This window comes from Desmodus rotundus, chromosome 1, assembly GCF_022682495.2.
Source record: "Desmodus rotundus isolate HL8 chromosome 1, HLdesRot8A.1, whole genome shotgun sequence".
NCBI classification, from domain to species: domain Eukaryota; kingdom Metazoa; phylum Chordata; class Mammalia; order Chiroptera; family Phyllostomidae; genus Desmodus; species Desmodus rotundus.
Window position 1 is genome coordinate 23681983 of NC_071387.1, and position 25872 is coordinate 23707854.

Sequence of the window (25872 nt, forward strand, 5' to 3'; positions counted from 1 at the left end):
CACTCCCCACTCAGCCCCCTGGGACCAGACTTGAAATAAAGGCCACAGCCCCAGGGTCTGGGGAGTGGAGGTGCAGGACTGGGCTGGGGGGTGCTCTGACGCACCCCCGCCCCCCTCGCCTGGCTGAATTTCTGGCAGGTGGGGGAAATCTGCCTGGTCTGAGCTGCCCAGAGCCCGCAGCTTTCCAGACTGACAAATCCCAAACCAAACACACTTACACACATTCCCCACCCAGCCCAGGGGATAAAGGAGGCTCCCCCCTACCCCTCAAAATCAGCAGATGTTTTCAGGCTTCACTGAGGCTTCTTAGAAAAATTTGTGGATGTTACCTCAAATCTCCCCAATAAAACACCTGCAGAGGAAACCTTGATTTCCCACCACCGTTCTCACCTCACTTTGCATAGCACACACACTTCTGCGCTACCCGACAGCACAGCTTTTCCAGCTGGTGGAGATCTGGTTTCTTGGAAAATTGTCTGAAATAAGCAAGTTGCCAGCTGGGGTTTCAGACCTGATTCTGAGACTCACACCGTAGCTGAAGCTGTACAAACAAGACGCAGCCTCCCACCCACTGCCCCTACGATCCCGGCAGGCAGGCAGGACAGGCTGGCCCAGGCCCCATCAGCCAGCAGCCCCGTTTGAGCTCTGTGACCCAGGCAGCAGAATCTACTTGGGTGGAAATGGGGAAGTGTGGAAACAAGATGGACCTAGCCTGGCCTGATTAGTAGCCTAGAATAACCTGGAAAGCCAGAGGAGTGCCACGCCTTCTCAGGGTAGGAGGTAGGCGGGGGACGGTGAGGCAGCTGTTAGCAGGAGTTGCACCAGTACGACTAGAACAGGGAGACCAGAGTCTGAAGAGGTGAACAGTCAACAGGGAAATGAGGACCAGCTGAGACCCAGAATTTAACACCTCTACTGAGCCCAACTCCTCTCCTGGCTGCTGCTCTCCCCACGTGGAGAGTCCATCCTGCCCTGGTTTCTCACTGAGGCAGCACGTGTAGAAATGGCTCCAGCCTCCTCCCCCCATCGCTCACACTGTCTCCATGGGGGTGCCCACACCTAATATTGACCAATCTGTCCCCAGTCCCCGCCCCTTTCCAGAAATTGCCTTCATGCCTTTCCCCAGCAGCGCCTAGGATCTCACTACCAACTCTCCTGCCCCAGTTCATCTAACCAAACTCTAGTCTAAACCCTCGAAGCCTGCTGTAATTCCCTGGAACCCTCTGGATAAGACCCTACTTTGGTCCCTGCATACTTCCTCTCCGTGGCCATCAGCATTGCTCTTGAACTCCACTTTATAGACCAACACCAAGTGCCCCTCAGCCTCGCATACTTCTTGCCCCTGGTCTCCCTGTGTCTGTGCCTGGTGCTGACTGGGAATTCTTAGCAGTGACCTTACCTGAGCTACCTAGGGTCTAATAGACCCACCTGCCTAAGCCTCTGTCCTGTGTCCCTGCAACTTCAGGGATCCGGGATCGGTCTCAGTGAATCTAAGTTCTCCCAAATTCCTACTCTGGCCTTGAGGGGGCTTCATGAGTCAACGACTGGACCTCAGCCCTCAGCACACTGCCTGTGAGTAGTCATCGAGCCAGAGTGCTCCCTGAGCACACGGCGCTCTTGTCCAAACCTCAGAGCAGGACATTCAGTGCCTCCACAATCTGCTCCTTGCCCACTTTTCTGCTTGTGCTTTTTAAAAGTACTACAGCCAGATGGCCTAATTCACTGTCCCACAAATCCCATTCTGGAACTTCATTGACTCCTTATTCAGAAATATATTTTCTTCCCTTTCCTTATTTATTCAGATTTTCTGTCCATTAAGTCTTAAGATCCAGCTGTCTTCTTTAGCCACACAGAAGCTTTTTATTTTGATGAAATTCCATTTGTTTATTCTTTCCTTTATGTCCCTTGCTCTAGGGGACATATCAGTGAAAATACTGCTGCAAGCAAGCAAAATATAACCAAAGATGCTGAAAGTGAGAAAAAGCCATCAGTGACCAGAGGGGAGAGGGGAGGGAATTTCAGGGGAAAAGGGTGAAGGGTTTATAGGAACAATTATAAAGGACACATGGACAATAATGGGGGGTGTGGGGGGGTAGTGGAAACAGGAAGGAGGTGGGGAGGGCTGGGGGGTTAGGCTGGCGTGGGGGGAAAAGGGGGAAACTGTACTTGAATAACAATAAAATTAGAGGAAAAAATAATAAAAGATCCAGCTGTTCCTCTCCCCACCCTGCTTCCTGGAGTTTTATTCAGCCTCAGGTGCTCAGGCTGCCGTCACCAAAGTCTGGGACCTTTGGTCCACTTACCTAAGCCTGGTCTCCGAGACTCAGCTCTGTTAAGTGTTTTGCTTTAACCCCATGTCTAGCTCCCTGAAGGACAGTCGGTCCTTGCGCCGGTGCCCTTGTGGGCAGGGTCACTTCTGATCACCAGTCCTCAAGGCAGGGCCCTCAGCCAGAGGGCTCTGAAGTACCTAATCTCACAGAAAAATTGCTACTTGGGATTATCAGGAAAATACAAATTCAGAGGATTCATACCAGGGCAGAAATACACACGATAATATTAACAATAGCTGTCACGTATCGAGCATCTGCTATCCATCACGCATGCACCTGATACTGCAGATTTTCTACAGTTCCTATAATAACCTTTAAAGCCAGACATTAATTTAGACCCCATTCATTGAAAATAATTGGAACTCAGAAGTTAAATAAATAGCCCAAGATCACAAAACTAGGAAGTCACAGCCCCTGGATTTGAGTCCACATTTCCACAAATCCAAAGCCCTTGCTGGTCCCATCAAGCCCGCTGCACTGTCTAATGTACTACCTACCGCACGATGCTATTTAATTTAAAGTAATTAAAATTATAGTAAACAGTCAGTACCTCCGTTACACCCGCCACATTTCAAGGGCTCCGTAGTCACCTGTGGCTAATGGCCGCCGCACTGCACAGGGCAGGCAGAGGTCACCTCCAGCATCCTGGAACCCTCCAATTGTACAGCATTTCTACAGATATTCTCTCCTCCCACTAAGACGTGGGGGGAGAATAGCTCCTAGAAAATTACGACCGGCTTGACATGAGGAGGAGGCAGTGTCCTAAAAGCAAAGCCCTTTCCTTGAAGTCACCCTTTGGTTTTTCTGCTCAGCAGGATCAGGCCGGATCAGAGGATTACACCGTTCGGTCTCCACAACAAACTCATACACACTCCAGCTACGACACCGTCGTTCTTCTACGACACCGTCGTTCTTCTACGACACCTGAAAGGCATTTGGTGGTAATACATTTTCAGGATATTAGTCCCCAACTACCTTCCCTGCAATATTCGCTAGAAAATATTTTCCACATTATTGAGACTAGAGAAATATAATTTGAATTTAACATTTTAGATGAAAAAAATATGGTGATGACTATGAAATTAAATGTTACGGACACCTAAGAACAATGACACCAGCTGCTGAAGGGCTTTTGCTCATAAATCTAATGGGGGAAAAGTCATCCAAAAAAGAACACAAAAGAATATTAATTGAGTAACTTAAAGAGGGTTATTAAAGCTTAAAGAGGGCTATTAAATTTATAGAGCAAATCAATGAAGAATTAGAGAAAAGGAGACAAAACAAAACACTAAAAATCTGTCTTCTAAAAATTGAAACAAGAATATTCTTTTTGATTTTTATGATCGTGTTATATATTATAAACAGTTTTTATATATACAAACAGGGTTTATATATTTTAAACCCTGGCTGGTGTGGCTCAGTAGATTCAGTGCTGACCTGTGAACTGAAAGGTCACCAGTTTGATTCCAGTCAGGGCACATGCCTGGGTTGTGGGCCAGGCCCCCAGTAGGGAGTGCACGAGAGGCAACCGATCAATGTATCTCTTGCACATGGATGTTTCTCTCCCTCTCTTTCTCCCTTGCTTCCCCTCTCCCTAAAAATAAATAAACGAAGTGTTAAAAAAAACACTTGGGAAACTGTTTAAGGAAACTCTCTAGTGAAATCGTAGTATAAGCAATGGTGCATAGTATACATTCAAAAAGAAAAGCATAGAGGAAGACCTCACTGCCCAGCTGCGAGGCGTGGGCTGCTCTGTTAGCCTCCGGCCGCTGAGTTCACGGAGCTCCACCTCAGCTCCAGAGAGCTCAGGCTTTCTCAGTGGCCCCCACCAGAGTCCGGGGTGATGGCACAGGATCTTCACCATTTTCGACTAACCCAGGACTCCTCTAAGTGGCAGTCTTTGCCGCAGAGATTCTGATGGGGATGCAGACACCTAGACCCCCTCCCCTGCGCTCACCCTGGTCCACACGCACTGCACTGACTGGCCTCCTTGGTGTTTCTCTAGCACCCCGGGCACACTTCCACCTCAGGGCCTGTGCACCTGCTGTTCTCCACCTGGAACCCTATCCCCTCAATGTCTCTGTGGCCTGCTGCCTCATTCAGCTCCTCTTCACTGAGCCCTTCTCCAAGCACATTTCTAACAAACGACGTCCTTCCCCCAGGTGCTGTACTCTCTGTATTGCCCATTCCTTCTTAATTTGTTCCTCAGCACTCAAGTCTCTAACTTTTTCTATTAGAATTTAAGCTTCACAAGGGAAGGAGCTTTGCTTATTTTGTTTCTGGTGTTCCCAGCCCCCCAAACAGGGCCTAGAGCCCAGTAAGCATCCAGTAATTACCAGTAGAGGAAGTACCAGAAGTCCAGATGTTCCAAAACATCAAAATTGATTACAATGTAAATCTCCCACTCAGGTATGTGTTATTGTGTAGACACTGTCTCATAAACCACAGTTCTTCATACGCTCTGTGTTTAGAGACCCACTTGACATAAATACTTTTATTAAACATACGGTCGGGCAGTACACCAATAAAAAAAAAAGCGGAAAAGAAACAGCTACAGTATGTGGTGTGATGATTATTTAAAATGGTAGCCATTCTAATAGGTGTGCAGTGTTACCCCACTGTGGTTGTGATATGCCCAAAACCACAGCTACGATGGGGCAAAGCTGAGGCGCAGGCTGAAGGACCTGGGAGCTCTGACTATACGGTCACTCCTTACACCACTGACAACAAAGAAAATGGTAACTTCTGTTTCCAGTGTTATGTAGATTAACTGACACAATGTATAACATTGTGTGAGTTCAAGGTGTACAGCATAAATTTGGTATCTGTATATATTATGAAATGATCAACACAATAAGTTAATGTCCATAGTTAAATTTTTTTCTTGTGATAAGAGCTTTTAAACTCTACTCTCTCAGCAACTTTCAAATATACAATATAGTATTTATTAACTATAGTCACCACACTATACATTACATCCAAGAACACTTACACCTGGAAGTTTGTACCTTTTGATCTTCACTCAGTTCCTCCCCCCCACCCCCCTGCCTCTGGCAACCACCAATCTCTTCTCCGTTTCTGAGTTTGGTCTTATATTCCACCTATAAGTGAGATCATACAGTATTTGTCTTTCTCTGACTTAGGTTTCCTTTCCTTCACATCCTCAGCAGCAATTATTTCTTGTCTTTTCAATAATAACCATTTTAACAGGTGTGAGATATCTCACTGAGGTTTTGATTTGCATTTCCCTAATGATTAGTAATGTCAACCAACCTTTTCACGTATGTCTTGGCCATTTGAATATCTTCTTTGAAAAAAATGTCTTTCAGTTTCTCTGCTCACTTATTTATTTATTTGTTTTTAGAGAGAGGGGAAGGGAAGGAGAAAGAGAGGGAGAGAGGCATCAATGTGTGGTTGTGTCTTTCACACCCCCAGCTGGGGAGCTAGCCCCCAAACCAGGCATGTGCCCTGACTGGGAATCGAACCAGCAACCCTTTGGTTCGCAGGCTGACGTTCACAGGCTGACATTCAATCCACTGAGCCACACCAGCCAGGGTACCTGTGCTCACTTTTAATTGAATGTACATATATTTTTTGCTATTGAGTTGTATGAGGTCCTTATATATTTTGCATATTAGCCCCTTATCAGATATATGGTTTGCAAATATTCGCAGTCTATAGGTTGCGTTTCATGTTCGTGGTTTCCTTTGCTGTGCAGAAGCCTTTCAGTTGGATGTAATGCCACTTGTTCACTTTTGCTTTTCTTGTCTGTGCTTTTTGGTGTTATATCCAAAAAACCCCTGACAAGACCAATGTCAAGAGGCTTTGCCCCTATGTTTTCTTCTAGGAGTGTTATGATTTTAAGGTCTCACATTTAAGTTTTTAATACATTTTTAGTTAATTTTAGTGGGTGGTATAAGATAGGGTTTTAGTTTCATTCTTTTATAAGGAAACCGTAAATTTTCCCAGCTCCATTTATTAAAGAGACTATCTGGCTCTGTTGAGTATTCTTGGCTCCCTTGTCAAATATTTGCTCACGATATATGGACGGGCTTATTTCTAGGCCCTTGATTCTGTTCCATTGGTCTGTGTGTCTGGTTTTTCACCAGTACCACAGTCTCAACTACGGTGGCATTGTAACATACAGGAAGTGTGATGCCTCCTGCTTTGTTCTTTCTCAGGATTGCTTTAGCTACTGCTCCTGCCTATTTGGTTAATGACATTGAATATCTTTTTAACGTGTTTGTCATCTGTATATCCTCTCCAGTGAAATGTCCTTTCTTGTCTTTTGCTCGTTTCCGATTTGATTTTTAAAGAACTGTGGAGCATTGAGGTTCTTTATATGGTCTAGATAACAGCCTTTCGTCAGATGCGCACTTGCAAATATCTCCTTCAGTCTGTGTAGCTTGTCTTTTCATTCCCTTCACGCAGGCTTTTGCAGAGAAGTTTTTAATTTTGATGAAGTTCAATTTGTTAAATTTTCCTTTTATGGATTGTGCTTTTGGTGTCAAGATAAGAAAGGACTTTTTGCTTAGCTAGGTCATGAAGATTTTCTCCTGAAAGTCTCATTTTCTATGTAAGCATGTGATCCATTTTGAATTCATTTTTGTATAAAGTAGTTGAGGGTCTTTTTTTAGGGCCAGGAGTGGGAGCTACGGATCTCCAATTGCCATAGCAGAATTCGTTGAAAGGCTATCCTTCCTCCACGGAATTTCTTTTGCAATTAAAAAAAAATCAGTTGAGCATATTTGTGTGTCAATTTCTGGGCTCTTTATTCTGCTCCATTGACCTATGTTTATGCCTTCACCAATACCATGTTGTCTTGATCACTGAATTAATTTGCTAGGATTGTCTAACAGACTATCACAAACTGGGTGGCTCAAAACAGAAATTCATTTTTCACAGTTCTGAAGGCTAGAAGCCCAAGATCAAGGTGTTGGCAGGGCTGGTTTCTTCTGAGGGCCCCTCTCCTTGGCTTGTAGATGGCTGTCTTCTCCCTAAGTCTCTAGATGGTCTTCCCTCTGTGCTTGTCTGGACCCTAACCTCTTCTTACAAGCAGGCCAGTGTATTGGATTAGCCCCTCACCCCCATATGACCTGTTTTTACCTTAATTACCTCTTTAAAGGCCCTATTTCCAAATACGGTTATATTCTGAGGTACTGAGGATTGGGACTTCAATATAAGAATTTGGAGGGGGGGTGGGTAAAGTGTAGCCCATAACAAGTATTTTATAGGCATATATAGTAAGCCTTAATATTGGGACAAGTGATTCTTCTCACTTGTAGTTTAAGAGGTTGGTCTCAAGTTATAATTTAAAAATTTTTTTCAATCAATAGTTAACTAACTAGAACTGGCAGATTAGCCACTGCATTTCAAGTCATAAGACAGTGTTTAAGAACTGTTACCTCCAAATTGCACCTTTTTTTGTATGCAAATCAAAGGATAGTAACACCTACCTTATAAGGTCAGGTAACACATCCATTGCAATGTAAGGACAAACTTAAGTTTTCCAATTTCAAATCTTTTTGCTACTTTACTCTTGGAAAGATTGCTTCAGCTATTCTGGACTCTGTGCCTTTTCCACGTACATTTTGCAATAAGCTTGCCTATGCCCACTAAAAATCTTGCCGAAATTTTGATAGGAATTGCATTAAACCTATAGAAGTGACATGTTTACTATGTTGTTTTCCAGTCCATGGATATGATATGTATCTCTATTCATTTAGGTCTTATTTGATTTCTTTCATCAGCATTTTCATATATAGATACTGTATATGATTTAAGTTTATGCCTAAGTACTTCATTCTCTTTGGAATGACCCTGAGTATACTGCACTTTTAATTTCAGTTTTCACATATTCACTGTTACTATATAGGAATGCAACAGATTTTTTGGTGTTGATCTTGATCTTGTGTGTGTGTGTGTGTGTGTGTGTGTGTATCCATGCTAAATTCACTTATACACTCCAGAAGGGTTTTTTTTTTGTCTTTATTTTTGACTTGTTTTTGTTTTTATTTATAATAGATTTCTTGGTATTATCTATTACCAATATAGACAATAATATCATCTGAAAATAGTTTTATCTCTTTCTTTCTAATGTGTTTATCTTTTATTTTTCTTGCCTTATTTCAGTGGCAAGAACATCCAGGATTATACTGAGTAAGAATAGTGAAAACAGACCTCCTTGCCATGTTACTAATCTTAGGGGGAAAACAGTCAGTCTCTCACATTTGTTAACATGGTGATTATGTTGACTTTTCAAAAAGATTTTATTTATTTTTAAAGAGAGGGGGAGGGAGGGAGAAAGAGAGGGAGAGAAACATTCACGTGCGAGAGACACATCAATCGGTCGCACACTTCCATCCAGAGACCTGGCCCGCGACCCAGGCATGTGCCCTGACTAGGAATCAAACTAGCGACCTTTTGGTTCACAGGCTGACATTTGGTCCACTGAGCCACACCAGCCAGGAAAGATTACGTTGATTTTTGAATGCTAAACCAGGTCATATGTATCTGTAATAAACCCCACTTGGTCATGGTGTGTAATTATTTTTTTAGACATTGTTGGGTTCAGACAAACTAGGACTTTTTACTTCATACCCTGTGTTATTTCCCCTCTACCACAGCTACTCTTCACAATTCTGACTTTAGTCCAAATCCTGTAAAAGCCCTTTATAGCTCTTTCTTCCTGAAATGTCATGTTTCCTCATGGTGGCTGTTCTCTCTCCTCGCAACAAGCTAATAAACCTAACTTTCTTTGATTACAGCAGGTGTCTTCCTGATGGTCTTTGGCTGGAAGGTGTTAGCACTGAGAACCCTCGCATTCCCAGACCTGAATTCAGAAGTGCCGCACTAGTGGCAAGATTACTAGTTTACCAGACTGCTTGTGTATGTTAGTGGCTGTTATTTCTACTGTAAACTTCAAAAACAAACACAGAATATTTCGAGAGATTAGAAAAATTTTATTCACCATCACAAACTGGATTATATATTACAAATTCTGATCAAAGTAATTATATTAAATGTATTTTCAGTAGTACTACAAATTATCTGTACCTGAAGATAAAATTAAATAGTAAACTGGTAAGCACACAGTAAAATTTACTCATGTTTAAAGTATCATTTTGTTCAGAAAATTCACATACATGTTTTTCAGGTTATGAAGTGGAAGGGACTCATACATAGCTACATATGACTTTCATTTAATGAACATATGACATATTCCCCATGCTCTGAATGAATCATTAGAAGGCTACAAAACCTTGTAACTCTTTTTTACATGGTGCACGACAGCATAATTATTTTGTAGAATAAAATACAGTACTTCTGCTTCTCCTAAATTCTCCCTCTCAGTGTCCCTGTGGGAGCTACTGCTAAGTAGATAGCTGCTTGGCTGCTAATGAGTTTCTGCACAATCTCTGCACTGGGCTGGGCTAGGGGATGGCAAGGGGACGGGGGGCACATTCTGAGCTAGTTCCGAGAATATGGAAGCAGAGATTTTGCCTTAGAAAAATTTATACTTGCCTTCATTTCACTGGGTCTGTACAAAAGCTATTACCACTGAATTGGTCTGGTTGACTTACGCACTATGATTAGAATTTCTCTCTCTGATTCGGAGCAGCTTTAAATAGCATCACATGCTCTGTTGATTCTTGCCTAGTTGAGAGAGAAGCACAAATGTGGGGAAAGAAGGTGGAAATGAGTACTTTCAATTATCCTTTATTTTTACTGATATAGCCATTCACCAGGATACACAATTAAATGAAACGAAGTATTCTAAATTCTTTCCCTTTCCAAATCGTGACCTAAATCTGATTTCGGCTGGGCGGAGATTTACTAACAAGGAGGTGAGGATTTAGCTCTAGGGAAAGGAACATACTGGAAAACATAAAAGTGCAGAGCAGAGCAGGCGCTAAATCTAGGGAGCAAAATGCTTGGAACCAAAGAACTAGGTAGCATACGGCACAGTATCAAAAGACCCCAGGAGACAAAAGCTTGACCAGTAAAATGAAAATAAACACAAGTTCTTTTTAGAGAGGGAGGCAAGTTGGGAAAATCTCTGAATTCATAAACCATGAAGGACAAGCCAAGTAGTCCTTTAATATCTCGACACAATGACATTCTTTTTCCTAAGCAAATCCAGTCGTGCACGCTTCTGAATAAGAATGGTGTCCTGACCCACAGTTTCCTTTACCCCTTTCAAGAATAATTAGAAAAGGAATTGGAAGTAGAAAATGAAACATTTCTTGAGTACTTACTTAACCGTAGGCCTGATGCTAAGCACTTTGTGTTTCATTTAGTCCTTAGTAAAACCCCTGATAAGTACACATCATGTCCCCAGTTCACTCATGAGAAAATTAAGACTGAGAGGTCCCCTACCACAGATCCCACGTGACAAAGTGGGATTGAAAAGTGTGCTGTCTTTTTATGCCAACATGCTGCCTTCCCTTAGTGGGACATTAGAGGTGACCTAGCCCAGGTCTTAATGACACGGGAAGAGAAGAGGGAAAAAGAAATAGCTGCAGGAAATTCCTTCAGAGAAACTCATTCGGAGGGTCAGAAGCTAGAGTTTTCCATGCTTTAAAGCTGTTTCAAATGATGATTACGTGTTAGAAGGTGGGGACGGGGCACTTTCTCTGAGTGGGTTTTGAGAGGAAATCCCCCCTGGGATTTGTAACATTGAGGATAGCAGAACTGTTCAATCTCCAGAACGTGAAAATGGGGGGCAGACCTGGAAACATTGGGAGCCTTAAGCTTATGACACTGGGGGAGATTTTAGGCTGGAGTGTGCGAATTCATTCAAGTTTGTTTCCCAGATGCTGCTCTGGTCCCCAATCTATACACCTCTGCTTTCCTGTGTCACACCTCACTGTCCATGCCACTTGCAGCCCTGTCAGACCAAAAACAACGATGTGGGGTCACAAAGCAAAAAAGAACTGAGCACAATCTGTTTTCAACTACTTGTTTCCCTAAGAAAATACCAATGAAGAGGAAGAGGCGAGACTTCAGAATTGGGCACTTAGCAGATTGGGGCCTACGGTGTCCTGGGAAGTAGAGGTGGCAACGGGATGCACCTTGAGCATGAGAACAGGTACTCCTGGATGCTGACCCACGGCCGATGAACCCAAATGTGAGCTAGTTCGCCGCTGGAAGCTAAGGCATTTTTCACATAAAGGTACAAAGATAATCTGTGAATTTTGGACAAGAAAGAAGCACTCCTCCTTGACCTCTTTGTCACCTCGGGCTCTCCATCTAACAGAAAGGTGCTAAGTGGAGAAGGGCAGAAACACCCGAAGTGTAATCCAGCTGAGGCGCTGGACGGCTTCGCTGTCAAGCATCTCGAGCAGGGTTCGAGACGCCGTGCTGTGACGCAGTGAGACAGGCACGGGGCGGGGGGTCATGGCCCTCGCGGGTTTTAGCCTCAGTTGTTTCTTGCTCAAAACACTCATTTCTGGGATTATTACTTAGCTATAAAATAAGGGGGAGAGAATGAACGGAGCAGTGAGGTCCTGTCCACTTTTAAGGTTCAAGAGCGAGGTGATTTTCACGAGAATGTTAACTAGATTGGGGGGCTGTGGCAGGCATTCCGCCATGCAGTGGTCACACTTCAGGCTTTGTAGCTGGGGAATCAAGGGAACCTGCTATCCTACTACCCAGCTTCAAAGGGATGCTCCAAACCAGTTCCATTCCAGGGGTCAGATGTCAGTAGCTGCAGCAGAGGTGAGAAGGACCAGTGCTCCCTGCTTAGACAAGGTTGTCACCTGGTTGTTAAGGGAGTGGCTCCCCGATTGTTAAGGGGGAGGCCACCTGGTTGTTAAAGGAGAGGTTGTCCAAATCTTAATGCAAGAGGTTTTCTCTTAATAAGCCAGGCAAACTGGCCCTAAAAATGGTTGGACAAGGAGAATTATTGTTATAATACTCAGGAGAGACAAGTGACCTGAAGAGGTGCTGGTGGTAAATCCACCTGACCCAAGGTCTCTGGACACTCAGCAGAGTTGACCCATTAAACAGCACAGGACGAAGTAAGGCTGCGTCTGTACCAGAGTCAAGCCTGGCCCTCAGAGTCTGGGGAAAGGCTTTCATTCCCCAAAGTTAGGGTAGGACCCAAGAGCTAAGGCCTGCGAAACCCGAAGGCAGTCAAGAAAGGTGTTCCAATGGCCAGTGGACTACTTAGGGGAGGACTGGAACCTCTCTGTCCATTTGGCAGGATATTTCAGACTTTGAATATTTCAAGACTTTGGACTCCAGGGACAGATAAAAGAGAAATACCCTAAACAGGGGTGAGTAAGATTCCCTAGCGAACAGTGGGAGCCCCAATTTAAAATAGGCAGAAATGTAGAGTATATACACTTGGAGATGCTGAGTACAAGCAAAGGATCCTCCCCAATCGGGTGGAGATTGCCTAGAACACTGTTATGAGCCGATACCTTTTTTTCAACCATGAAAAATAAAATTAGGTTATAAAATTTAGGATTTGGGTATGATTTCTATGGGCTGATTTTCTAACAAAGAGAAAGCTGATTACAATGGCCAGTCATCTGGGGACAAATTTACTGGTAATCTATAAAGGTCTCTAAAAACCTAATTGTTATTTATGAAAAGACCCAATGATTATAACCTTGAAAGCTCATACTAAGAGAGGAAAGTCACTGGTTATTTATCATTTATTTAAAAAGTTTTCATTGTGCCCTGACTGTGGCACAGTGGGTTGGACATTGTCCTGCAAACAGGAAGATCGCAGATTCGATCTCCAGTCAGGGCACAAGCCTGGGGTGCAGGTTCGATCCCCAGTTGGGGGCCTGCGAGAGGCAATTGAATGATGTTTCTCTTGCACATCAATGTTTCTCTCCCTCTCTTACTCCCTCCCTTTCCCCCTCTTTAAAATAAAATCTTTAAGAAAAGTTTTTATTGTTTTTAAGATTTGGAGTGGGGTGGTTGTAGGTTACCTTCCCCAATTGTGTTTTAAGAAAACTCTGTAAGCCCATCCCCTCAGGCCTTCTGGTTTCCATTTCTGACACTTCCATTATTCTCTAGTTTTATTTTTATTTATTTATTTATTTATGGCCAGGAAAATCTGACTTTTATTTCTTAATTACCATGAAGGAAGAGGGTGGAGAAAAATCTGCCAAAAGTAGTCCTAAGCAGTCTAAGCTTCCTTTCCTAGTCCAAAGGGGGGGCGGGAAGTGGAGGTGTTTATTGTGCCTACACATGCCTTTACTCCTCACTTAGAATACACAATTAAAGTGACTCACGAAGAGATGGGGAAGACAGAGCCATCCCGGCCTACTCAGGGCTGTATTCTGTGGAGGAAAAGGAAATGAGGATTTCAGAGTGGGAGGTAAACCAGGGAAGTCTGAGTTCTTGTCCCACTGATATTCAACAGCTAACACCACTAAAACGGATACAAACACCACGAACACTATGATCTGGGGTGGAGAACAGTTACAAGGTTTTCTATTTATCTTCATTTTGGAGACCTGATGTAGTTTTAGAAGACAGGGGGAACAGGTAGTAGGCTCGCATACCATTTAAGTGAAGAGTACAAGGACTCTAAATCAGAAAATATTGAATGTCCATGAATAGCTCCTGTTTCTACCTAACAGATGGCTGAGAATGAAATAAGGAAAGCAAGTTTTGTGCAGCGACAACCCTTTCAAAATCATGTCTGGTAGCATGGTCTCACTTGAATGATTTGTCAACAAGTGCTACCAGAAGTCAGTGAAAATATCCTCGCAATGGCTAGAAATGTAAGCATTACACTTCACATATGAAAATAGAAAGTGTATGAAAATTTAGGTGTCTTTGACAAGGCTAGACATAAGCTCTCACTCTTACAGGATGCTGCCCTGTGCTTTAAGTCAATTCCACAGCAGGATGCTTCCACCACGAACCTGCCAGCATCTTTTCCTGATGTCACCTGAAATCGCTTCAATATTAACTCAGACGCCACAACCTGAAAAGTAGCTCTAACGTACAGGCTTAAACACAGAGACCAGGAATAGCTTGTTCTTTTTAACTAGTATATCCTTCCTTAACCTCCTGTGGTGAGCCCATCTTCCAGTCCACACATCATCTAACATTTTGAAAGCACTTAGAGAACACGTCATATTCTATGAGCTCTTTAAAGAGTAAGTGTGTTTCCCTCAAAGGAAAATTGGGGTGCTCACCAAAGGGAGGGAGAAAATGAGGCAGGCCTCCGTCGCACTCGTCTCTGCTCTCCGTGGTAACCTAGCACCGCACCTGGCACACGGAGACTCCTTAATAATGTTAAATGAGAGGATTAAATCAGTTGGCTTAGGAGTTAGAACTCTTTCTGAGTCTTCCAACTTGCCATTTTTCTTTGGCTCCTCCTTACATTTGACAAATAGATATGTATCTTTTTAAACACTTAGCCACCTGTTTTTCAGGAGCAGGGATTCTACCGTTTCAGCCTCAAGTCTCAGTATAACTGGATGACCTCATCCCACTCGGAAACAGGCCAGATTCCATTGGGCTGCACGTTGGAGGGAGAGCGCTTCCAGTCCCATGTCTTCACGGGAATCTTCCAGGTTTTCCCATAGTTGGCTTCAATGTATTCGATGGTTTCACAGGGCACACGGACCTTCATGTCTACAAACTCGGTCCAGCACAGTTCAAACTTGGGGAACAGGTATCTGGCAAAACAGAGCAATGTGGAGAGGGGTTAGGCTTTAAACCTAGACTTGTTTGCAGAGGAGCCCAGCTGGTAGTGACCTCTTGGCTGAAGGACAGTCCTCTCCCACTAAGCAGCTTTAGGGAGAGATATAGTGGACATTTTACTGTTTTTGGCTGTCCGGCATCCCTTTCCTCTTCTAATGTTAACAGCATCCCAGTTTCCCTCCCTCATTCCCAGTCTCTGGACTCAGGAGCGCTGAGCCTGTCCCTAGGTTCCCCAAGTGGGTCAAAAAGACCCAGGCCTAACCAGTAAATTATAGCCCTTTATTCTGTGTTGGGATTTTCTGAAAAATGTTTCTTCTCTTCACAACACAGGAAGAACTTTCAGTAATGAAAGTCAGCTTTGGAATTTCTGTTGGAACAGTTGGGGAAAGAAGTGTTCTTTTTGCTGAGGTTTCTAGGTTGGTAGGGTAGAAGCTGAGCACAGCTGGTGGCCACTTTTGTTCTTAGTCAAAGCAAAAGGCTGCCAGAAGATGGAAGAAAATGACAGAGTTCAGAAAACCCTGGGACAGTATTTGGACCTGGCTGTGGCCATTCCTTAACCAATCCCAGGGAACCAATCCACACATAAATATTCCATTTGACTACATTTCTAATACTTGCAATCCCTTTTTTTAAAAAAGATTTTATTTATTTTCAGAGAGAGGGGAAGGGAGTGAGACAGAGAGGGGGAGAAACAGTGATGTTTGAGAGCAACAGCATTTGTTGCCTCTTGTACGCCCCCAACTGGGGACCTGGCCCGCAACCAAGGCATGTGCCCTGGAGGAACTGCACCGGCAACCTTTTGGTTCGCAGGCCAGTGCTCAATCCCCTGAGCCACACCAGTCAGGGCGAATGCTTGCAATTCTTAGTATGTGGCAGGAAGCATGTGTAGCAGTGAGAAAGGAAACAACACCCTTCTAGTCAGCCAGAGCGCCCGAACCAATCCTGGCAACATGACATTCTCCAATAAGGGCACCACAAATGCCAGTACTTTTGTGATGGGTCATGTTAACTTCTGTGTCCCACGTGGTTTTTGATAACTTCTCAGCTTAGGCAGCTGAAGAAATCCCTAGGGTCTGCCAGAATATTTCTCAAACTTCTTTCCTAGCTCATACTGTAGTGAGAATTCCATACCACAGCCCACGAACATGGTAGGCAAGACCCAGTGACTTGGCTTTTTGAGTAAAGCTTCACACTCCATCCCCTCCCCAAATGCAGATATACTCATCCACTGCATGCATGCACTGTGTCAATAACTCTTCTCTTAAAGGACAGCTACAACCAACCTTCTTCCTGCTCTGCCTTTTATTTTACCACCTGCCCTTTTCAAATCTGTTCTCAGCTCCAAGCTTTCTTTTTCTCCTCTTAATAGGTTACATGTCATTAAATCCCCATCAAATTTAAGCTGCTCCTAAACACTAAAATAAACAACACACGTGTAAGGTGAATCGTCTTTTCTTTCGCAGCCTGGGCTTCCCGAGGCTACACAGCTAGCACGACTCCAGGAGGCAGTCTCGGGCTCGCATCCCTCACACGGACCCACCTGTAGCCTCTGACTTTCCAAAATCCTTCCATTTCAAATGCTCAGGGACACCAACCACTAAGGCAGCCCAAGGAATATTAGTTAAAATGAACTTTCTTCTATCTATAGTAGAACTATCTTAATTAGTAGTCTCAGTAATTAAACCAAAACATGTTTCTTAAAGGTACTTTGGATAGAATTTTGTATATTACAAAGGGAAGTGAAAACTAGCAGCTTTGTTATATTCAAATTTTTACTATAGCCTTATATTGTGTTGCTATTTTCTGAATAAATGTTTCCTCTCTTCACAACATGGGAAGAACTTTCAGTCTTGAGATTTGTAGTGGCAATAGCAGACCACAGAAATTTGAAACATTAGAGGATTAAAGAAAAAAAAGGAACAGGGAAAAAAAGCCAGATGTCAAAATGTAATCATATTGTAGAAATGAGATCTAACTGGGATGTTCTCCAAGGAAAGGTCAGTTCTCACATATTCTGCTTTTGAATATCATGTTTTATCACCAGATGAATATAAATGAAATATACATGAAAACGAGAGGCTGAACAAATTCTAAAGAAAGCAACAAGTCCGTTCTACCCAAACCAGTGGGTGCTGGTGGTTAACAGACAATCCCAGCTGGCTTCTTTGAAAAGACGGCCACAGCAAATCTCATAGCAGAGGAGGAAATAAGATACAGCACAGCTCTACCATCTGCAGGTCCCACTTGCACTCTGCACACTCATACTCACCGAATTGCCTGCTTTGTCATCAGACACATCCACCCAAAACCAGCCTCCACCCTCCCCAATCAGAAGTGGGTCAGCAGATGTCCACCTGCCCCAACCCATCAAGTTGACACACTGAAGTTGAAATAAGGCAAAAATCATGGTCTACCTAGTAACACGGGTCTGGAAACGTCTCTCTTAAATACAAGCCTCTGCAGTTTTATCAAAAAGCTGAAAGGAAAATCATAGATCCAGGATAGATAGGGTGAGTAAGAATGCCACAGATTTTACAAAAGCAATGTTTTGACCCATAAAAGGTTTATGAACAAAAGCAAAACACTTAAAATACACAAACAACATTAAAATAACTCAAAGGCAGTTTAACTCTAATGTTAATGTTGTTCCTCAATAGAAACATCCCTAAACCTTTTCTTTTTACTGAGTAATTTTTAATCCATTCAGCCAAAAGAAAATTCCAACTTCCTAGGAGAAGAAAAGAGATAGACAAACCATAAAATATAAAAACTGATGGTAAAATGGGATTGTGGGGGGAGGTGGGATCAGTGACACGGAAGAGCACGTGCCATGTACTCTGTCCAGGTTACCAGTAAACAATGGCTGATGACACACCATGGGTCTAAAAGGTAACCTTGGCTTTCAAAGCTCTGATAGGATCTAAAATGTGAACAGACCTAAATTCAGACAAAGCAACCAACTCCAATTCAGAGTAAGATTCAAGAGGTCTAATCACACGCACACACGTAAAAATGCTTCCATTCATTTTCTATTTCATACAACTTTTACTTTGTTACTTTGCATAGAGCAGTAATTAGAATTAAGAATTAGTTGGAGTAGACTGTTTTTTCCCTCACAGACATCCCTCAAATCTGGAAAACTACTTCGTGGTGGTTGGATAAAGTAATTTCATCAGCTATGTAAGACCTATAAACATAGTTGCTAAATGAGAAACACTTCTTTATTATTGCTAGTTAGCTAGGCTAAGTGAGTTAGGGACATCAATTACAACTGGATCTGACCTTTTAAATAAGTCTGCAGAGCCATTTCATTAAACAAGAATGTAAAACAACACAAAAAGTTCGTCTGCCTTACCAATTTTGTCTCTTCTTTTAACTTCTAATTTCTTTTCCTTGCGTTATACCAGTGCCTTAAACCCTCTAGCTTAATAGAAGTAAAAAGAACATGGATTCTTAGGTTCTTTTCTAACTTAAATAGAAAGGTGTCTAAAGTTTTGTCATTAAATACAATTGCTCACTCTAAGTTTTTGGTACATTCTGTTTTTCAGCTTAAAGGAATTCTAGGTCCCTTTTATTCCAAGTCTACTAAAATAACCCTCTCTTTCTTTTTAATTAGGAAATTTATCAAAAGTTTTAAATGTCATCTACTGATTATTAAACTCTGCTATGCAGTCTCTATAGGACAGAGCAAATGGTTATCTGTACCACAGGAGAAAGAAGAAAAAGTTTTGCTATCGATGAGTAGACAACACTTAAAGCTTATATGGACAGTCACAATGTAACACTTGAACACACACTCAAAATGACTATATCAAAACAATTTATTTAAGGCATGCACAAAACTTAAGGCCAGAGGACAAAGCCTTAGGACATTTTTATTTCTACTGCATACTTTCCAGAAAACTAGATATATAATAGCTCATCTACAACCAGCTAGACTCCAGCTGTGCTTGCTTTGTCTAACACAAATTTTATAGGATTTCTCTTTGAATATAATAATAATGAAAAGAGATTAAATCATGATTTAAGATTTCATACTAAATACATCAGTCTTCTTTCATTTTGATCTAAGATTGCCCAATCTGTTCAATGAGATTATCAGATTATCACTGGAGTTAAGTCTGGCTTGATCCACTCACGGCTCTGGTCCTACATATCTCTGTTTCAACTTGTGATCCTGGGCTCTCTTAGCGTTGGTTTTCTGAGTCATAGAATATGTCTGTTTTCTTTTACCCTTTAAATCACCTTTTTGAGGTGTAATTCACATATAATGAAATGCACCTATTTTAAGTTTTGACAAATGCACACACCTACATGACCACTACAATACTCAAGCGACGGCACATTTCTGCCCCCGAAAGCTCCCCGCTCTTTGGCAGTCCTGCAGTCAGCCCACCCCGGCCCTGGCAGCCACCGGTCTTTTCACATTCTTGGTTTGTTTTGCCTGTTCCACAACTTCGAGTAAATACACTTACTAGGATGTACCCTTCTTCTCTGACTTCTTCTGCTTCGCAAAAAGTTGTGGGGATTCATCCCTGTTGCTGCATCTATCAGTAGTTCGATCCTCTCTCGCTGAGTAGTATCCCATTGTCTGCACGTACTGTACTTTGTTCACCTGGTGACCAGAAGGTGGACGTTTGGGTTGTTTCCACTCTTTTGGCCACTATGAGTTGGACGGCCACATTTGTGTACGAGTCTTATCACGACAATGTTTTTATATCACAAAACACTACCTTATAGAACTACACTAAAAGGCAAAGTATACGAGAGTCTTAATATAATTTACTTCCCATAAATAAAAGATGTTTATTCATTCTGAGGTAGTTTCTTTAAGAAACAAACAAAGCTTGCTATGTAAATAACTGCCACTTCTATATACTGTGTAAGTACACAATTGCCACACAACGTTCAAAATTTTCCCCCAAATGATGCAATTTTGCATCCTCTACTCACTAAAGGTCTGGAGGTATAATTAAGGAGACCTAAGATATAATCTTTTTTTTTTCTTCCTCAGAGATAGAATCTTTATGTTGCAAAATATACAGGCATAAACAGAGTAGAAAATGTGAGATCATTTTTAGAAAAGCCAATGTTTTAAATATACACATTTGCTCAAATCTGCCTTTTTAACTTCATAGCTGTAAGTATACAAAGACAAGCGTTTTTTAAAAGCTAAAACTATGGAAGCATAGTATCTATGAACTGAGAGAGCCTATGAGTGGGGGGTTCAACTAACTCTAGTCTTTAACCTCTTGTGAGGCAGAGTGGATGAAAACAACTGGGGTGACTTCGCTTGATGGCTTTGATGCCCCAGAGGTGCTGGGCGGGATCGCATGATTGACCTGGTGTCACCCTACCGCTGAACAAAGCTCGCTGAACAAAGCTCGCAGACTGCGCTGGGAAGGGCGGGCTTTAGTTCCAAGCAGGGCTGGCGCTCACCTCGGCCTGACAGGTTGACCAGGCCTGATTCTCACTATACCACTGAAAGGACAGGCTAATCGGCAAAAGTACCCAAATAAAGCATGAGAGTGGTAAAGAGGGAAAAAAATTTTTTTTGAAATCCGGAGGAAAGGGAGATTATTTCCAGTTAGAGGTACTGAGAGAAGCTTCAAAATGGAGGCGACTCAGTGCTCTCGAGTGGGAAGAACTGGAACTTCTGATGATGTATAAGAACCTGGTTCTACTTACTGACATGCTTAAAATCTTGGACTACAGCCAAGTTTCAAATGGCCGGGTGTTCGAATGCAACGCAGTATTGGGATTAGATGTTAGAACAGACAAAGGACATCGTGGGAAAACTGGTGAAATACAGGCTGAGTCTGGATTCAGGGGCCTGTGACGCACCAGTGTCGGTAATTAGTTTGGACAAACGTGCCGCGGTGAGAGTGTGTTAACGAGGGGGACCGGTGGCTGGTGTACAGAAACTCCCTGCAGTGTCTCTGTAACTTTTCTGTAAATGTAAAATTATCACAGAAGTAAAAGCTTACTGAAAATATAGGAGGACAAGAGGTAGGCAGAATAAAGCATGCTGACAAGAAAGACTGGAGGTCTGCTAGGAGTCCTAAGGAGTCAAAGAAAAAATAAGACGCTGAGGAATAAAGCGCTATACTTTTATTATTGGTATTAGAATATTGCCTACACACCCCTCTATTTCTCAGATGACACAATCAAACAAGAATTTTGCTTCTGGAAATCTATTCAAGGAAATAATCCCAAATAAAGCTTTTACTTACTGTAAAAAGATGCATATAGAATTTTTAATAATAAAATATGGGAACAGTCTAAATAGAAAAATAGTTAAGTAAATGTATTATTAGGCCTTTCTCCATATTCCTCCTGTCTACCTAACAAACTTCTCTATTTTTAAGCCACACTTGCTTGCCTTGCTTCTAGATGAAGCTGATTTGGTGTTTCAACCACACCTGACACACATGCAGTCATGAGCTGCTTTAAGAAGGGGATGCATTCTGAGAAACGCGTCATTAGGTGACTCTGTCGCTGTGCGAACATCGCAGACAAACCTAGACAGCCTAGCCCGCGCTATACCTAGGCCACACGGTGCGGCCCACTGCTCACAGGCTGCAGGCCCATACAGCGTGTTACCGTCCACAACAACACGGCATGAAACCAAGCGCAAGAGAGAAGGATGCAACCCAGGACGCGGTAAACATGAGACGAGGCTGCCGCCGGCATCACAGTGTTCCACAGCAGAATTACTTTTTACAAGTAGAAAGACTCTAAGGTAACAGTAAGTGAGGAGTACAGTAAATACATAGGCCAGTAAGAGTCGTTTGTTGTCATCGTCTAACACTACCCACCGCATGTGGTTGTGCTGCCCTTTTATACGGCCGGCCGCACCGCACAGCAGGCTCGTTCCCACCAGCACCGCCACAGGCCCGTGAGCAATGGGTCTCACTGCAATGTGAAGATGGCTACCAGTCGCTACACAATGGGAATTTTTCATGCCCACCATAATCATGGAGGACCACCGTCATCTAAGTGGTCTGTAGTTGACCGAAACATCGTTATGCGGCATCTGACTGCTGGCACAGTACTTTAATACTTGTCTCGTGCCTAGACTGTGAGACCCTGCGGAGAAGAGACCACGTCATATTCACATCAGAATCTTTAGCACATAGCAGGTAATAAATTGTACAGAAATTAAATATTAAGTTATATTGCAGCCACACTTGGATGGGAATCTAGTAGCACAGAGGAAAAGATCTAAGTTTTCTTAAGATACACATAATACGCAAAAACTGCAATATCAGAAGCTATAAGGAGCCCACTACAAGTCCAGGGGGCAGTAGCTCTCCAATTGGAGGACGCTCAGGTGGCTGCATTGCCCTGACGACGCCAAGGAACAGAAGCTCCACTGTCCTCACTTAATGTCACTGATGGGCTCTGCAACTTCAAGCGAAATGACATAAAATGTGACAACAGTTTTCCCGTAGGCTAACTGACATAAACAGAAGTTCTGTCCCTGCAGCGTCTCATCAGCATCACCCTGAAACGACAGGGAATGAAATGACTGTTTCTGAGGACCTTGTCAACAGTGTGACGCAGGTCCTGGTGATGCTACCACTGCACACGGACCAGAACTCTGAAGTTGACGGGCCCTCGGTCTGAGTCTCAGCTCTGCTGCAATGTCCTCGCCCACAAAGTAAAGGTGACAACGAGAAAATCTCCTGTATAAACTGGCTGTGAGGGTGCAGTGGATGGTGCACGAAAGCTCAGCACAGTGTTTAGCATACAGCAAATACTCGGTAAGAGTTCACTTTATCGACTCGTACGGAGCGTTAGTATTTAGTATTAGTATTGCTCCTCAAACGCCTGGCCTCTGTTTACATCAGCTGATTCAGATGGGAAGGAAAGAAAGAACGCAAAGAAATATGGGCAGTATTTGTAGGAACTGTGAAGTTGTGGAATAAAAACTTCGTATCTCAAGAGGCATAATTATTACTTCATTGTTTTTCTTACTGGTGATTGGGACTCTGGTGAACAAAAATAAATATTAAAAAATCTAGATAATACTGAAGAGTAGAATTGAGATTTTAGGTAAAAGAATGAACTCAGGTAAAGGAGTGATGGACTAGAAGCTAAGGATGGAATAAATATTAGACCTGGAAAAGAAATGCTTCCCAGAGAATAACTAACCCAAGTTATCACTGCATTGGAGCAACACAGTAGTAGCAATAGTAATTGTAATACTAATAATAAATATTAAGGATAGTAGTAGCAGTAGCTAAATGTCTATAGTACTTATTAGCCATGTATTGCTCTAAGTGCATTACATGCATTTAGAGTTAATCTATTAACTCTTAGAAGAAAGTAGTTTTGCCTAAGAGTCCGACAGGTCTGGAGTTAAACCTTGGCCATGCCATTATGGCAAGATGACCTTAAGTGAGTTATTTAACTTCTCTAGGCTTCAGTTTCCTCATATTTAACTGGGAGTGAGAACAAATAACCCGTAGGGGTAATGTGAAGATGATTTGAGATTATAAAGTACCTATCATGGTACCTAGTATCTAGCTGATACCATGGTATCTGTACCTTTATTGATGTTATTAATACCATAGTTATTATTAAATCTTAGGACCAAAAACATAGTTTGAAGGCAAAGAGTAAAATTTCTTTTTTCATCCTCACCTGAGGACACTCTTTCATTGCTTTTTAGAGAGAGAAGAAGGGAGAGAGAAAGGGAGAGAGAGAATCATCAATGCAAGAGGAAGCATGGTTGCCTCTCGTGTGTGCCTGGACCTGGGATCGAACCCACAACGCCTGAGCTATGGGACGACGCTCCAACCAAATGAGCCACACTGACCAGGGCAAGAGTAAAGTTTTGAAAGGAGGAACTTTTTTATTCCTTCCTGAGCTCCTCCCCAACTTTAAAAAAAAAATGGTCAGCATTCTATGATACTGTTAAGCTTTTCTCAGAATTTACCACGCAGGAGTAAAAAGTAAAATATTATAAAGATAAAAAAGACCCTTAGACTAGCTCTAAAGGTTTTTTGCCCCCCTCCAGAAAATACTACAGTTTTTAAAGCAAGTAGTGCTGAAAAGAATGAAAATGGCATATGGCTGGGGGAATCTTCCAAAGAAACTACTCCACGCAGCCGTCCCGTTCTTTTCTCTGCCTTTTAAGGTCACGGTAACGTGACAGAAAATCTGGGACTCACACCATCTGTCCAGACAGTTCTACCACTGCTCATTTCTCTCGCTAAATAATCAGAACACTTCCCACTCCCAAACTCTGCCACCATAAAGAGCAGTTAAAGCAGAATGAAAGGAGCTCTTTTTATTCAGAAATGTACTGGTTAGAAACGAACAGTTCTTTTGAGGTTTGTGCGTTTCAGATGTCAGTGAGAAGAAACTCAAGCCTTAAAAGAAAATTTAAGAATAACAAGATTATGATACCAGCTCTAAAAATCATCTTTCTTAGAAAAAAGTGACATTCTCACATGAGTTCTCTAAGAATAGTTTTGGCAGTTTAATGCTGAGATACTTATATAGGTTCCTAATCTCTAAATTCCTCATAAGACTAAGAAGAGGAATAGTTTTCTTTATCACTACTTTTACTAGTAGCATTCATAACAGTAGTTAATAATTACCTGAACTCAGGACATGCTTAATTCTATTCAAAACCCTTTTTGTATATAAACTCAATCTTTAAATCTGCTCGATGGCAATTTCTATTATTATTCCCATTTCACACTTGAGGACCTTTAGGTACAGAAAAGTTAAATAACTTACCCAAGATAATACACCTAGTGAAACAAACAGCTGGGATTCAAAAACAAGCAGACTGGCCCCATGCCCTTAATTTCTATGCTACACTTTCTTACAGCTTTTTTTTTTTTTAACGAGAGACTTAACAATTAAAAAAAAAATTCTTAATTAATCTTAGAGAGAGAGGAAGGGAGAGAGAAAGAGAAACATTGATTGGCTGCCTCCCATACATGCCTCAACCAGGGATCAAACTTGCAACCTAGGTATGTGCCCTGACTGGGAATCAAACCTGCAATCTTTTGGTGTATGGGATGACACTCCAACTAACTGAGCCACTAGGCCAGGGCTGATTTATTGATTTTGAGAGTGAGAGAGAGAGAGAGAGAGAGAGAGAAGGGAGGGAGAAAGAGAGAAAGTGAGAGAAACATCAATATGAGAGATAAACTGATTGGTTGCCTCCCGTTCATGCCCCAATTGGGGACTGAATCTGCAACCTTTTGGTATACGGTACTATGCTCCAACCAACTGAGCCACACTGGCCAAGACTCTTATAGCTTTTTTAAACGCCTCTAAATTATACATGACATTTGGCATCCTTACCATAATCTGAATAAACAAACTGTGGGACTTATCGCCCCCATGTACCTAGTCACAATGACAGTGTCAATTACACATTTATTAACTTATAATCAGAACTTACCCAGCATGAATGTGTGTTATCAAAAAGCAAAATACTTTTTTATATTAAAGAAAATGATTCAGGAATAAGCTCCAGGGTCAATGTCAACTTGGGGGTACTTTATAACTTTTCCTGGGGAAAAGGTCTGGATTACTCTCAAACCTCCAGAACAAGTTTAACTTTACACGAAGACTCTCTGCCTTCAAATAAAGACTCAGCGGTTCCAGTGGGGTACATCAGCGTACCCAGGAGAAGCCAGGCTCAGTGAGGATTTCCTCTTCTGTGTTACGGAACATTCTCCACTGTGCCCAATGGCTCAACGTATTCAATGATCAAAGCACCAATCTCAGCAATAGAGGTACATTTATGCCCCTGGTCACATATCTACCCTAATAACGACAGTAATGATATTAATCACATTAGTGATCATAGTAATAATATTAAGTAACAACAACA

At 42.3% G+C, this 25872-nt stretch overlaps 1 protein-coding gene across 7 annotated transcripts in view; it reads right to left on the minus strand.

Annotated features, from left to right (window-relative positions):
• Positions 1-9277: 9277 nt before the first annotated feature.
• FKTN (fukutin) overlaps positions 9278-25872 on the minus strand; it is a 43588-nt gene continuing 26993 nt past the window's right edge. For 6 of the 7 annotated variants that reach the window (XM_071221272.1, XM_053922049.1, XM_071221270.1 and 3 more), the window contains one exon: positions 9278-14983. In XM_071221272.1, the coding sequence (XP_071077373.1) occupies positions 14770-14983 (214 nt within the window). In that variant the 3' untranslated portion in view covers positions 9278-14769. The remainder of the gene's footprint in view (positions 14984-25872) is intronic. The other variant, XR_011651139.1, reaches the window with a different exon arrangement.